Raw genomic sequence first — 15,761 nt, 5'->3', positions numbered from 1 at the left:
AAAGTCAGAACAAAGCCCATTGACTTCAACAGTTTCTCCAGGGATAAACTGGCATTTTGTAGTAAAAGCTGTATAATTGCTGAGAATACAAAGAAAGGTTCTGATGGCAGCAACGGTGTGTTGCATCCCAGAAATCATCACGTCACCCTTATCAGAAAGAAAAGGCTAACTCAGGAACTGTAGGGCTCCAGCTTGGTTAATGCTGACTTCAGGCAATTTCTGGCTGCTGGATTCAAGGGGAATGTCTTGGGAACAACAGGAAGCAGCCCACTGAGAGTGTCTTTAAAATCCCATCCAAATCACTGGTTTGTAGTTTGCTTGTTCCTCTGGTCAGCTCCCCTGTCCCCAGCTGGGACCTATGGGATTATTCATTTCTCAAAGTAGCATTGTTTTGTCACTGTGGTCACAACTCAATGTGGTAAGAAAAATCCAAGTAAATAAATTAAAGATTCTGGCCCATCCCTCATGGGATCACCCAAAATCAATGGGCTAAACTCAGGAATTCCAAAAGGACAGGCAACACTGCTAGAAAAACAGCTAGTGAGAGAATTAACAAAGCAGACACTAGTGGGATCCAAACTGTAGCTGCCAAGACATTCAGCTGAGGTATTTGGAGGCTAACTCAAGGGAGAGACAAAATTGTGTCTTTAGGATTAGGTCTCTCTTTTTGTTTAAAGGACTGCTGGGACAGACTATGAATCCATTCACCCAGGTATTTTACTGATTTAGAATAGTTTCATTTAGTCAGCAAGTTTGTATCAGGAAGCAGTTCTCCACAATCTCACACCTAGGGACCACTAAAAATACTGGCAATCTGTCAGCTGGTGTTGTGGACTCAGTTTAAAGAATAAATCCTGGATTCAGGATAGGCATGTTAACGAATGAATAACGCCTGTTGCAGCTTGGGCTTTCACTAGAGAAAGCCTGCAAAATGCTTGGTGCAAGGAACACATGGCTTCTCTTTTTGAAGGACTACACTATTCAAGCAAAGGTGGTGAATCTGCTTTCCACTAGAACCTACAGGAAGCAGTAGTTTTAGCAGTCCACACATATAAGAACTGTATGCGTTGTCAGTATAAGAACTGTAACAGTTCTGGATGATCACCTTCTAATCAGCAGTGCAAAGCATTACTGGCATCTGTTGGTTTGCAGCAGAGATAACTCTCAGAGCATGTTTTCAGAGCCTGCCCCAGGCTTTACCTAAGTGTACAGTGTGATCAACCCAAGGTTTTCTTCCAGTTCCTTCTCTGCCTGCTTTCAAAGCCAATTGCGAATAATTTTGTAAATCAGTTGCCTGACTGGACTCACACAATACCATCTCAGATCAGCCAGCTTAAGCACACTTTGGTTATGTTTCTGTATTGTGTGACACGAGAACAAACCACTGGAGCAGATGAGTATCTTGAACTAAGCCTGTTGATTAAGGCAGACATGCGGTACAAATTCCTAAGTGTAATTACATCTTGGTCCAGCCTCTTGGAGGCAAAGTGAAGCTAAACTTGATTGACATCTGTAATAGGTATATGTTTTTAGCCTTTTTAAAAGCAAACAGGCTTTAATCACTGCTGTTAAAAATGAGGTGTTTTTTTAATAGACTCAGATATTTTAAAGGCAAACCTTGGGCCCTCTGTTGAAAACTAGGATGTGAGAGGAAGAGGAATGTTCTCTGCCTCAGCAATGATTCTATGCCCTCAACCTGCCCCTTTTAACTTTTTTGTTCCTCATTGCTCCTTCCTCCGGTTTAGAAAATATGGGAGAAATGTCTTTTCATGGATTTCCTTTATTGTGAGAGAAAATATTTTTGAAAAAGAATATTACCTTCCTTGATATTTCCATTATTCTGGAGAAGGAGAATTATTATTACTGAAGGTTTATTATTTTTGGGTCAATTGTGTCACAATTTATGTTTGAAATATCTCAAAAGGAGCAGAACGGAGCAAAGTGAAATGTCTGAGCTAATGATTGGCTCTTGTTCTTTGTTTGCTTTTGCTGTGACCGCCGTGGATAACAGAATGGGTACACCCCTCTGCACCAGGCTGCTCAGCAAGGCCACACTCACATCATCAACGTTCTGCTGCAGCACGGGGCCAAGCCCAACGCCATCACCACGGTAAGGCTGACCTGCCACTGCAAACTTGCTTCCCTGGACAGTTCTTTTCTTGCCTTCCTTAGGGCTCGAGAGCAGGCTGTTATTTTGGTGAAAGTATTCCTCACACAGCTGGTTGTCATATGTGGAAATGTAATTTCCTCTGCTCTTCCCTATCCTCTTAAAGTAGTCACATCTGACCTAGCTGTGCCCTAAACTAAACATGAGGCAGAGAAGCAGATTGCTGAGCTGCAGGATCTGGCTGGCCATAGCTTCTGTGCCAGGCTTGTTCACTTTCCCTTTGCCTCAACACTTCTCTCTGGAAATTGGTATCTCCTGGAGTTTTCCTTAAAAATCAAGGGGAGTTCAGAACCTGGTGGTGTTTTTTTGAGGTTTGGTTTAGTTTTGTTGGTTTTCTTTTTTGTTTATTTAGACCCAGATTTCTGTCCCTCTGTCCACTGAATTGATTTCAGGTTCTTAGTGAGTTCACCTCAGTGAACTCAGTGAAGTTAATACCTCCTCAAAGAGTATCAATAGCTCCTGGCACAGCTCATTCTCTGCAGTCAGCCAGCCAGGAACGCGACTGTCCTATTTCATGTTGATGTTGTTACTAGTCACCTCTAATTGGGTAATCATTAGAACACTCCCAGAGTGTCCAAAACTCTTGTCATTCCCTAGAGTGGATCAGTTTTCCCTGTGCCTTTAGTGTGTGTGCTTAAATCAGCACTGGCACCATGTTTGATTCTGGAACAATCATGTGGAGTAATCTTGTGTGAAAGTTATCCAAAATCCCAGTTTGTGCACTGGATCATCAAGTGAGAGACCACTGCAGTCAACTTCTGGGGCTGCTCAGTTAAACACTCCCACTGCTTGGGGTGTTTACCTGAGGGTCTCTGGACTTGATTTCAGTCCTCACACTGGGGCTGTCATGCCAAGGCCTAATCCAAGTCCAAGCAGCCTTAGGGATGTGTCTTTGCTGCACAGTTGGCTGCTTCCTCAGCTACTTGAGCTGTCCTTGTCCACACAGAGCAACTTCTGGCTTGAGATAAAAGAGAATTTCAACCTGAGACATATGGCAGGGAGATATGGGAGTGGTGGATGAGCAACTAATGTGCAAGTGAAGTAACAGTCAAATTATTTGTGCTGTGAAGATGCTAATCTGTTCATTTTGTGTTCATTTGTGCTAATCCACAAACTCAGTGTTGCTTCAGGGTGGCTGAGCTGGACTAATACAGAAGAGTTTAAATTATAGATAACTGAAGTTGTTGCTGAAGAAGAGAGAGCCCTCAGGCTGATAAATCCTGCACATGGTGCAGTGGGTCACAAGAGCAATCACTTCTGTGCAAAGAGTGGTACAGTGACAGTCCATGATTCCACAGGAGACCAGCCTGTTGTCCCTTGGTTCAGTGCAAAAGAGCGTGGAGCAATTCTGTGTAAAACTCTTTACAAAGAACCATGGAACACATTCCTTCCTCCCCTCCCCAAGCTCAGTGACATGGGACTGTGGACTGCCAGTGTTCCAGGAGATGAAATGGGGATAAATAGGTTTAAACTCTTGCTAAATTATTTTAACGTCCTTTTGATGAATGACATGTTATGAATAGTCAAACTGCAAATAAATGTATTTAAATGGAACTATATTCTTCACCCCCAAGCCTTTTGTGGCTTGTATTTGTTAAATCATTAACTTTTGTGAACTGTTAATAGAAGTACATTCTTGTCGTGTGAAGGAATAGGAGTATATGTGGACATCGCAGCTGGAATTTTGTATTCCCCAGATAAGCAATTATACCTGGTCAAGGTGTAACAGTTTCAACTGGGAAGTGAAACTGTAAAAAGCTGAAATACTTTTTACTTTCTAGAAGAGTATTTCTGCAAAATAACCCCCAGACTTATGCAGGCAAGCAGGCTGCATAGTGCAATGTGAGCCCTGAAGGGTTAAACCATACAGCGCTGTAGTATTTGGAATCGCTGGCAGATGTGAGTGTGTTGTGTTACCATGGCAATTGGGGCTATAGTCTTAAAGAAGTTACAAAGACAGAGTCAGATGTAACGGTAAAAAGCCGTGATTTTCCTAGGCTGTGCCTTGTTTTGGATGGAAATGCTGGCTCATGCAGCGTGGAGAGTGATCTCATTGGTTCACATCACAATCCTCCCTCTCTCTCAGCGCTCTCCCCCTCTCTGTTCCCTGCAGAATGGTAACACAGCCTTAGCCATCGCCAGGCGCCTGGGATACATCTCTGTGGTCGATACGCTGAAGGTTGTCACAGAGGAGATCACCACCACCACAACTGTGAGTTGCACATGCATTCAGATGTGGCTCTTCTTTACTCAGAGTGTTGTCTTTCTGCTCTTCCCTCAGGCTCTTTGTGCACCTCTTTCCTTTTCTGTTTTGTTTGGGGAGTTTTAGCTCCCCCCCTCCCCTTCCCTTTCTGTTGCATTTTTGCTACAGTGCTTTGAGCGTATCTTATGAGCATGTGGAAGTGTGTGCACGGCAATGGGCTCCCCTGAGCTAGCGAGCAAAATCTGTGTGCACACCGATGGAAAATAACAATTCAGAGTGAAACTTGTTTCTAGACCTGGGTCTGAGCTGCAAACCCAAACTTTCCTGAAGTTTTTGTGCTGTTGTTTAGATCCTGCCATTTCTCTGTTGGGCTTTTCACCTCTCCTTTCCCATCTGGCCTTACATCTCCACACTTTTGACACTTCCTGAGACTCAATCCTTGCAACATCTCTACGTTTGGACCGCACCAGCCATGGTCTGGAGCCGAACCATGGATGCTCACTGGATGGCTGTGAATCACATCCATCATCTTCTTACTTAAGTCACTTCCAGTTCAAACAGATCCTGTTTTCCAAAATGCATAGGAATCTTTCCTTATGGGCTCAGTTCTCTCAGTGCTCCACACTCTTGGAGTCTGTATTTTGACATCAGGGCTGGTCAACGGTGTGTGCTGAACATCAGCAAGGTGGTACTGCAGCTTTAAGCCAGGAAAAGCTGATCTCTTTGGACACCCTGAGAGGAGAAGGTTTTCTCTTCTTGCACTTTTACCTCCCATCTACAAATGTCATAGTGGGTAGTAAGGGAGAACATTAGAAATTGTGCATAATTTAAGAAATTAGATTTTATTTGTCTTGATTACTGCATTTATCTTGAAACACTGCTGTAAGGTGATGCTTTTTCATTTTATTTGATTTGGTGCTTTTTATGTTAATGCAAGATTAACAGTCTAGAAACCCCATCAGCTCTAGATGACATTTAGGGGCTCAGAGCTGTAAAAATCTGTAGATTACTAAAAAGATGCCACTACTCAGTCATGGAGAGGATTAGAAGAGGAGAAGTCCAAAATCACTTGTAAAGAAATAGAAATATAATTTTGATTTTATTGCATGCTGACAGCAAATCCCACTTGATATGAACGAAGAAAGATGCAATAAAAGATAACATGGCATAAGGTTACAAATAGAATAAGTCATAATTTTTTAATGACCTGCAAAGATCAGGCTGAGTCAGGTTTGGAAGAGGAATTCCGGCGTAATTCCAGAAGTCTCTTAATAAAGACTGTGTGTCTCTGTTGTTATTACTTCACATTCTTGTTTAATCATACAGCACATCACATATGTACGTGCATAAACACATGGGTATCTAACCAGAAGTTTAGGAAAATAAAACCTAGGGAAATTTTTTTGAGAAACTTTAGTTCTTATATTTTTAAGCTTGAGAGGATACCTTTGTCACATATTCTGTGTTGTGTCCTAGCACAGGTTTTTAATTTATTGTTCTTTTCCACTATGTTTCACTGTGCAGCCTTGGACCTTGTCTTATGTAGGTGTTAGATATTTGAAATAATAGGAATTGCACAACAAAAGGACACGTGAGCTATTAACTTTGGATAAATATTTCTTTAAACATTGAGGATCAATGTTATTTTCTACCAGGTCCCTGATGTCTGGGGTTTAGGACTGAATCAAGTACTGAAACGTACTTGCAGGGTTGGCCTTTAGTGCTCGCACAGAAGAGAAATCCGAAATCTTGATCTGTGTCTGCACACTTGGAAAGTCAGGTGGGAGCCCTCCATAACTCACATTCTCCAGCTAGGAACACATCTAACCCTTGTACCTTAGGGGGATGTATGGAATGGTGGTTTTTTGGGGGGGATGTTGATTAAACACAACATAGAACAAGTCCTGCAAAGGAAGGCTGATAGCAGGTGCTCCCTGCAGTCAGGTTCCCCAGATGGTGGGGTTGGTGTGGCCAGGGCTGAGGGCAGTGCTGAGCCTGAGAGAAGGTGCTGTCACCATGGCTACCTCATCCTGTGAGGCTGGGCTGAGCCCTGCATGAGGATGGTACACAGCCCCATGTGTGATTGATATGCAAGTCACTGCCACTCGAGATGAGGAAAAGATCTCCAGTGCCAAAGCCTTTCTTTGCTCTATCTTGGAACAAACCTTCCTCTTACTTGCATTAATGCTGTTATTAGTGGAGCCACATGAATATGTAGCAATAGGGAGAATAAAGTGCACATTTTTTACTTAAAGATTAAAGGGCAATAGGAAATGAGAATAAACTGGGTTTTCAGAGGTTTGCTATGCAATTAAGTTTGGGGCCATTTATACAAACAAGCACAGCCTTCCTGTGGACAGATGAATATATGAGGAGCTTTCAGGTTGTTTGCAGTATGCTGCTCTGACTAAGTCATTCCTGAAAGCATATATGGGTTTACATACCTGAATTATATATTGGAATTATTCTATGCCACCCAGTGAAATCTGGCCTTACAATGAAAGGCTCAAATACAGAAGCCTTAAGTAAACTCTATCATGGTATTCCCACTAAACATAGGGAGTTTGAGAAATACACACTGAGCAAACTTCCATGTGGACCATTCATGGGGCTAGATATAGATTTTACATTTTGAGAGAATTTGATGTGCTATTAATTAAAAAAATTCTAATGTCACACTAGAAGTTCCTTTAAAAACATTAATTCCCAACAGAAGTTGTTGGGATTAGAATTAATGTTTCTTACTGAGTTCAGTGTTCCAAAATTGGCAATGAATACTTTTTGTTCTGTAATGTGCATATGCGTGCACACTCTTTTGAATCGCTTTTCCAAATTTTGTTTCAATTGTCAAATTATGAAGAATTTTTTTTTTCTTACTGCTGAGAAAGCCAGGAAGTTAGTAAAGTATCCTCGCTTTTATGTAAATAGATAATAATATCTGCAAGTCTTAGAGACCAGATTTTTATATGGAGGCCTATAAAGTCCTGAGTGAAAAATAGATGGATGTAGTAGTCCATAAACCTTGATTACCTGGGAGATAAAAAGGTGGACAGTGATCCTCTCTACCTGCAGTTTGTGCTTTTACTTAGCTGATTGTTCAACTCAGTTGTTAACTCTGGTGTCAAGGAGACAAAGTCAGTGCCACCTGAATGACAGCACCTCCCCATCTGTCATCACTGGCCTTGTCACCCTACTGCTGCCTGACTTTTCTCTCCCAGGAAAGCCATGGGGAAAAGTCAGTCCTGGTGGTGGAGCCATTCGGTGAATATAAACTAATTTGCAAACCTGAACATGTGTTCTGCTGCAACAGAAATAATGAGTTGTTTTTACTCATGGGGAAGAGTGAATTTAGGAGCCTAATTAGGATTGCCAGTTGAGGCAAAGGGCATTGTTCTTTCCCTGTACCTCAGGAGGGTAAACTGGAACTGCTGTCAGAGTTAAATAGATTTCAGAAACGTAAAGCAGACTTTGAAAACTAATTTCCGAAGTAATTACACAGTTGGTAACTTAGTTATTTATTAAAGTGCAGTATTTTACAATAAACGAGAAAGCTTTTTCAGTTTGTTAGAAACAGAGAAGGACATAACAAGATCAGGAAATAACTAGTAAGTTTTGTGCAACAAAAGCTGCTATTGACTTCAGTGCTTGATATCAGCAGGCATTTTCCCAAAAGAATATTGCATAAGGGACTCAGGGTTTGGCTGGTTTCATGATTCCTCCCATGAAACGTTTGGCTCCTTTGCACGTGATGTTAGTGTATGCCCGATAGGCGGTGTGTGCAGCAGGGAGGCAGCGCTGCCTCAGCGGGGTTGCTCAGGGGGACACGTGGCCTCCTGGCACTGCTCTCCGTGCCACAGGGACGCTGTGCTCCCGCACTTCCTGAAGGGCCGTGTGCCAGCTGCCCTCCGCAGCTCCCCAGCTCGCTGGGAGGAGCCAGGGAAATGGCTACCTTTTGGTTGTGACCAAGGCAGTTCTGAGCACTGCTCCTTTTGAAGCCCTTGGCATTTTGTCCCCTGTATTCTAGCACACTGAAGAGTTCCCTCCAGACAACTTGCACTTCCTGTGCACTTCCTGTAGTTCCTCTTGTTATGTTCTTCATCTCCTTCTGCAGTACGAATCTGGATGCTAAAAAGATCCATTCTTAATTCAGCACCCTAGCCTGAACCTCACTCATCCTCCTCCTTACCCTAGGACTAGTCTACAAATGAATTCAAGGTGGATTAGAATGAGCAGAATAACAGAAAGTTAGTCTAACTAAGATGGTTGATTTTGACTCCACAAATTATAGCTCCCACCCTACAACTTTCTTCGTCCTACCTCTGCCTAAGCTTCTACTCAGCCTTCACCCTAAGTAGCCCAGGCCTAACCTTCCACTGAACCCACCTAATCTCAGCCCTGCTATGTCTAGAAAGCATAATACTATCCATGTACATTCCCTAGCCATATGGCCTGTCCAAATACAGTTATCAGCCTCCACCATCCTACCTATCCTTATGCTCACATAAGATAAAATTATATTTTAAAAACCCCAACAAACTTCCACTGTTTTCCTACCCTTATGTCTAACCAGAATCCTCCCACTATTCCTCAGTCCATACTTGCTTTGATTCACAATATTTTGTACTTTTAGGTGCACAAGATGTTTCAGAATCTTCAAGCAACTTTTTTTTTTTCCCTCTGATGTGTACGTGCTTGGGGGAATATACATGATTTATGAAAAGGATATAATTAATATGCACTGTAGTCACCTTTTTCTGGAGAGGGGGAAGAAATGTTTCAAGTGATCTGTGTAAATCCTTCACATCTTTTTTTAGTTGAGGAATTTCACATCATAACTTCATTTCCAAATGTTTTACAATTTAATAATTTCCATATGCCCCATACAACTTTCTCAAGCTCTTCTGTAGACATTACCTAATTCATTTTAAAATCATCTTGGAAACATTGAGCTGAATTGTTCTACATGCACCACTTATAAATAAATTTTATTTCTCTGACCAGCTCATTATCTTATGTTTTTGTACTTTTCTACCAGAAGAAATGTTACCTTATGCAGCACTGAGAATAGGAGTTTCTGGAACAAAGATGAAAAAGCAAGTTAGGAGAAGGGGAAACATGTGATGAAATGCTTCAGCATGTCCCACTACTGTCTGTTGAAAATGTCCTGCTGTAGACTTTGCTCCCCTGACTGATGATTCTATCTTTGCAGACTGTAACAGAGAAGCACAAGCTAAATGTACCCGAGACAATGACTGAGGTCCTGGATGTGTCAGATGAAGAAGGTGAGTGATTTGGTAAATTCCTCTTCCATATCATCTATGTAACCTGTTCTATAGGCTCAAGAAGCTGCTTGAATACTCTCACATCTTCATTTTGCTGTGCCTGTAATGAACCTCTCTTTTAAATGATGTAATCATAATGGTATTTTTAAATAAAAGATGCCAAAATTTGAAACCAAGTAAAATCCTGGACCCCTATGTATATTCCAGAAAAAGCTTATCTGAACCAAATTGGCAAATGAGACCATTTCCCAGCTGCAGGCTTTACAATTTCACTGTAGAGCTGTCCCAAAGTTGGCTTTGACCCTCCCATAAAGAGGAGTCCGAGCAGTAAATATTTTGGATCTGTGCCACTTGTATCAGATAGAAATATCCAAGAGTTCTGCCTAATGGGAAACATTTGTGGAAGATGCATAAGGTGGAGGGTGAGGAGAGCATTCCCTGGAGGGAGCTTTTGGCGCAGGGGAGCTCAGGGATACACAGGGTGTGATACAAAGTGACAACACACAATAAGCTCAGCCCTTGGGTTTCAGAGGCCTTTGCACACACAGATAGGAGGTGCATCCCACCACTTAGCTTAAGAATTTCTCTGACCTTCTGGGAGCAGTGATAAGGTATCACACTTTTATACAGCTCAGAATTGCAGAAATGGACTTTTCTAAGGGTTGGCAAGTGACTTCTTAGAAATTTTAGTCACTTGCAAACCCTTAGAAAAGGTTGGGTTTACTCCATTTAGAAATTTTTGCAATATTAATCAATATAAATGCAGTTGGGAGGATTTTCTATGTTCCTTTTTACACCTGAGAGTGTCAATATTACAATAATCCATGTGTGCCATTTTATGGCGATTGTTATTATTTCACACAAATAATTTGTGGAGTGAGTAGTTTCCAGAAGTCCTGGGAATTTGGAAACTCAGCCCACAGGGTTGGTACTTTTCTTTTACAAAGAAAACAGATGCACTTGTGGTTCTAAATGGTGCATGAAGTTAATGGCATCCATTAATTATAAGTGCTTGTATTGCTTTTAGAAATGGGAATTATGCTGATAAATGAGTTACACTCTTGAGAAAATATGATGCTTAGGCTCCAGATGCAACTTTTTGTTTTAAAATGCAAAAACAAACAAGTGTGATTCAAAATAAATTATTTTCTGCTGCATCATGACCAGTGAAATTATTTTGCTACTTTGTCTCTGATTAAGAAGCATTCAACTGCTTGTGTAATTATTATATTTAATCACCTTTAAACAGCTTATTGCCTTATGTTCACCTTGTTTACTTTTCTCCCAGTCTTTTGATCTACCATTGAATCATCTTTAAATCCACTAAGCCTAGTATGTCTTACTGCTTCTACTGGATCAATCCAGTGTGCTCCTTTTTCTCAAACCAATTTGTGTGTTGTACAGCCTTTAAACACTCTGATGAGGAACCCTTCAGTGATGGGGAAGCATGTAGTGGCACAGGTGCTGTTAGCAGGAGTTCATGGAGTAAGACCTACAGACTTTCTCTTTTTGTCTGACTCAGACTGTTATTTTTTCGTGTAGTAACTACACGTTTGCAGAATTTGGGTATCTAACACTGCTTCTCTCTGTTACTTTTGAAGTGTGGTTGACTGTGTGTTTCATGAAGGTGGGAGGAAGAAGGGAAGCCAGAAAATCTCAGATTTATTACCTATATCTTGAGTGTGTTGGCAGAACTTGAAGGGGCTGTCCTGCATGACTAATGCTCTCCTGTGCTTTGAATTAACATTCATTGCAAGCACTCCTAATGTGGATGGTGCTTGTCACAGTAACTTTAAATAGCTGGGGACAGGAAAGCTCCAGAACTTGTTTTATAGTGAGGATGAACCATTTAAGGGTGGGGTAGCTTCACAAGAGGCTAATAGTAAGGTTTCTGTGGTACTGTGTTCTTTGAAGTGACACAATATGTTCTGAAATAAATCCATGTGCTGCTGCAAACCTGCCAGCTGTATTAATATAATTATCAAGTTGAACACAAGAGTACTTGAGCAAAGTATTTCAGATCCCATAGTGGAGCATGTTCATCACTGATGATAAGTACTTTGCATTTTGCTTGGAAAATTGTTATGTTGCATAATTGTACGCTGTCATGTTGTTAATATAGCATTTGTATTCCTAAAACAAAGTTAACATACAGTCTGAGCAGTATAAAATAAAAGACAGTTATCTGTCAGATAGCTCAGCTTGGTGTGGAAGGTCCTGCTCTGGGTAACCTATTTTAAAATATCTTGAATGGACAGAGTGCCACTAATTCATCTTCAATTTTCTTGCACCCTTTTTTGTTTATCTACTGAAGTTTTATTCAGAATTCTTTACTTTTTATGTTACCTGCAAAACAAAATCTTTCTTTTTGAACAGAATCACAGTATATTTTTTATTTAAACTGGCATTGAATCTCTGCATATGGGGATTGCACTACAGATGTGGTTTGTGCAACATGTACCCCTGCCAGCAGAAGTGCTCAGTGTGGATAAAGTTGCACTAAAAACTCTGTAGGTTTTTATCTTTGCATCAGCATTGGCTGTATTGCTGCTGAGTTCAGTTGCTTTAAACCTGTCACCACAAAAGAAGCATTTTGCACCTGAGAGATCCTTTGTGCAGTAAAGGGAAATTACTGCAAAGCCTCTTGGGAAATGTATTTTAATGAAGTCTACAGAATTAGTGAAGTTAAGTGCAAGCAAATATTTTATTAGGGCTGAGTCTGTGTAAACACAGAAGAAAATATAGAAAAGGCAGGAGCCTGGTTTCTTTCTTATTTCCCCATATATTAATATGCACCTCTGTATCCATTCCATGCCTCATTTTTGTGCCAGAAGAGCTGCACAAACCAACCGTGGTTCATCTTTGAGACTCCCATGGGAGATAGTACAGTAAGTGTAGTGCTATAGAGAGAGAATACAACCAGTAAAGCAGGATGGTCAAGAGGTCTCGCTTGTTTCTTTTTGAGCCTCCTCATCACCAATTAATTTTCAAAAGTTGTTGTTTCAGTGTCTGCTTGAGACAAAGTTCTGGCTGCTGCAGAAGTTGTCAAGCTCCAGCCATGCTAGCCCACATCCTCCATGCTTGCAGCACAAACGTTTCACCATGTGGTGACCCAGCCCAGAGAACTGATCTGTCTGAAAATGAATCTGTTTGTCCTGACAAGTTATTTTCTAGCCAGACAACTTTTGCAGGCAGAAGAGAATAGAAAGGCAGAAGTACAGGGTGAAACACCACTGTCAGGAGCAGCATGGCCTGAAATGGCAACCAGAAAAGTTGACTTACACCAAACTGTAATTAGTGCTGACACTGCAATTGCAGAGAAGGGACAGACAAAGGTTGTCATGTGCAAAGAGCTCATGGACAAGGTGTCGGTAAACTACTGCATCGTAGTGACCTTGGATTCCAGGAAGCAGTTCATAGCTGATCCTATATCTGGCTGCATCAGATTTCTAATAAGAAAGAAAATCCCTCACAGTGCTGAAATACAACAGCAAATTTCCTGAGTGCCCCCACACATGGCCTTGGAGTAGCTAATGCTGCTGCATATGTGTGAGAAATGAGCAGCTAAGTCTAGGCAGAATCTACTGTTGTTATGCACACACATAATTCCTCTGAAGAAGCACCTGAATTAGTGGAAAATTTAATTCCCTTTATTAAACCTGGAAGTTAAAGTTGCAGACAGGAATTGTTCTTAATAGACTTAGGTTGCTGTTGCTGCACATTGAAACACAGTAAATTTAGAATAGCACCGCTGAGTTAATTCACTGTCTAAATAAAGCACTCTGTATCCAGTAGTATAAAATGTAGCCACAGAATGCTGATTTACACAAGCAAAGCCTTGGTGGCTTAAGGATGTAGGGGTAGTTTGTTATTTTATTGTTTCTTACCTAGATCCAACTTAGCAACTTCCTAAATACCAAGGTCAAGAACTGGAATTCTTTTTGCAATGGGTTAATAGGCAAGAAAACAAAATCAAGGTGTCTCTCCCTCCCCTGAGGTCCTTGGGAGTAGAAATGCGCTTCTTTGGAAATTTGCTTCACTTTATGCCATTCTGAGTGCTGCCCTGAGCTCCCAACAGCTGGCATGATGATAAATTTTAAGTCATGTATCAATACCTGAAACCATATGTGAAACCCCACTTTCCTGGCTGCCTAAAAAGAAACAAAGTTAAAACATTAGTCAAGCTGTAATCCAGGGAAGCTTCTAGTGTGGGCCACTAAACAGAGGATTGACTCGGGGAGTTGAAAGTGTCCAAACAAAGTGTCAGAGAAACTCTGCAGTTATGGAACATATATTCCATAAAAATTGTTTTTGCCATAGTTGTCCTTTCTCCATCTGCAGCGCTTCTGTGGTGAGCTTTAGACTTATCTGCGTGCTGCAGAGAAAACAATAATTTTGGCAAACCATTATAACTGTATCTGGCTTTAAAAACATCTATTAAAAGCCATTTCTGGCAGTGTGACACAGCTCCCTTTCCTTTATTATTTTATTTTAAAGTTTTCTCTGTATTTTCTCTATATTTTGTGAGAAAAAAATTCCAAAACAGTTCTCATGCAGCAGTTGTATTTTGCAATTTTGCAAATTCATAGATGGCCACTGCAAACCACGGAGCATGCAAACCATCGATGTCAAGGGTTATATTTGTCACAAAGTGGTTAGTAAGTGGTGGAAATGTTCCTGGCACTAATTTGATGGGGAATGAGATGGCAGACGGATTGTTTCTGGCATGATGAAAAAGGGCAGCTCCTGTATTGCCACAAAGCAACCATCTGGTGAGATCTGCTGTGTCAGGAAGCCCTTGGTCAGCTGAACATGCAATCATTTAGAGTTCAACACCTATTTTTTCTCTCCATATGCTAGGAGGTGCTGTGGTTTTGGGGTATTCATCTCAGGACAGGAAGATGGAGGGCACAGGCTGTGGGGGGAGTTCCCTCAGTCCCTGCTGGCTGTTCTGAGATATCTGTGCATGGTCTGGTTACTGTTTGCAGATGTCCCATCACATCAAACACGGTGACTTAGCCCCACTATTGACATCTCTCAGATGAGAGGCCAAAGCTGAAATCAGAGTAGACTTTGGATTTGTTTTTGTTTTTTTTTTTTTTTTTAAGTTGTGGGCATGATGGAACTAGTAAACGTTTTGCCTTTGTTTCTATTATAAATGGAATGTCTGGTATGATTATCATTATCTAGTTTATTTGAAATATAACTTGAAATTCTCTTTACTGTTTGATTAACAGCATTGCCTTAATATCTTCCAAGTTTTCACTAAGCCCTGTGCTTTTTAATGTGACATTCCCAGGAAACAGGAGGCATCGTCTGTCAGAAGACAGGAAACATGAAGTGATTAAATGCATTTTATTGTTTTCTGTGAAACTGTGCCCAGTTTCTCCCTCTTAATGTGGGTTGATGGAATTTTCAAGAGTTTTTGTTGTTATACTGAAAAGATTCGAGACTCATTTTTATATATAATATTTGTGTGTGCATAAAAATCTTAAACCCTCCAAAGTTTACTTAGTTTTAGATGATAAATAATAAAATATTTATTTCTTAGCTGAAAAGTCATCTAGAAAAAAATAGCTTGATTTGCTTTGTGAAAATAAGTATCAAGATGAGCCTCAGTTTGCCCACACAGCCCAGCAAATGAGAAGGCATGAAGCTCTTGGTGGCCTGGGGTCGTGTGGTGTGGCTCTGTGGGTCACACCAAGCCTCTGGCAGGCTCACACTGCAGTGATTTACCAGAGGGAAAATGACGGAAATATCCAGGCAGAAACTGTGGAGAGGAAGTGTCTTGCAAGTGGGAATGAAAAGAAACATCTACACGTTGCTTGGCAATGGAATCTGTTTTGTTAATCTGCTGGGGAAAAGCAAACTGTGACTTCATATAGACAGAATTTCCTGGGGAAAAGAATGGTGGACCTAAAAAAAAAGTATTAAATTTCATTATTCAGAGTATATGGATAAAGGTTACTGTGTCAGATAACAAATGATCACTTAGCCTGGGATTCATTATGAATTATGATCATTCCCATCTATGCAAGTGAGCTTATTTCCAGTTGCTGGATGTTGCCATGTTCTAGAAACATGGATTTTGTTGCTGATTACAGAGAGA

The 15,761-nt window shown here is 40.9% G+C and overlaps 1 protein-coding gene across 14 annotated transcripts in view; it reads left to right on the top strand.

The window, feature by feature from the left end:
• The window catches only part of ANK2 (ankyrin 2), a 184,987-nt gene that overhangs the window by 115,860 nt on the left and 53,366 nt on the right, over window positions 1-15,761 (top strand). For 13 of the 14 annotated variants that reach the window (XM_063156875.1, XM_063156870.1, XM_063156871.1 and 10 more), the window contains 3 exons: window positions 2,012-2,110; window positions 4,281-4,379; window positions 9,580-9,652. In XM_063156875.1, the coding sequence (XP_063012945.1) occupies window positions 2,012-2,110; window positions 4,281-4,379; window positions 9,580-9,652 (271 nt within the window). Of the gene's footprint in view, window positions 1-2,011; window positions 2,111-4,280; window positions 4,380-9,579; window positions 9,653-11,056; window positions 11,138-15,761 lie in introns of all 14 variants that reach the window. The other variant, XM_063156863.1, reaches the window with a different exon arrangement.

Source organism: Melospiza melodia, chromosome 5 (genome assembly GCF_035770615.1).
Source record: "Melospiza melodia melodia isolate bMelMel2 chromosome 5, bMelMel2.pri, whole genome shotgun sequence".
NCBI lineage: Eukaryota > Metazoa > Chordata > Aves > Passeriformes > Passerellidae > Melospiza > Melospiza melodia.
This window is presented reverse-complemented; position numbering and strand designations above follow the sequence as displayed.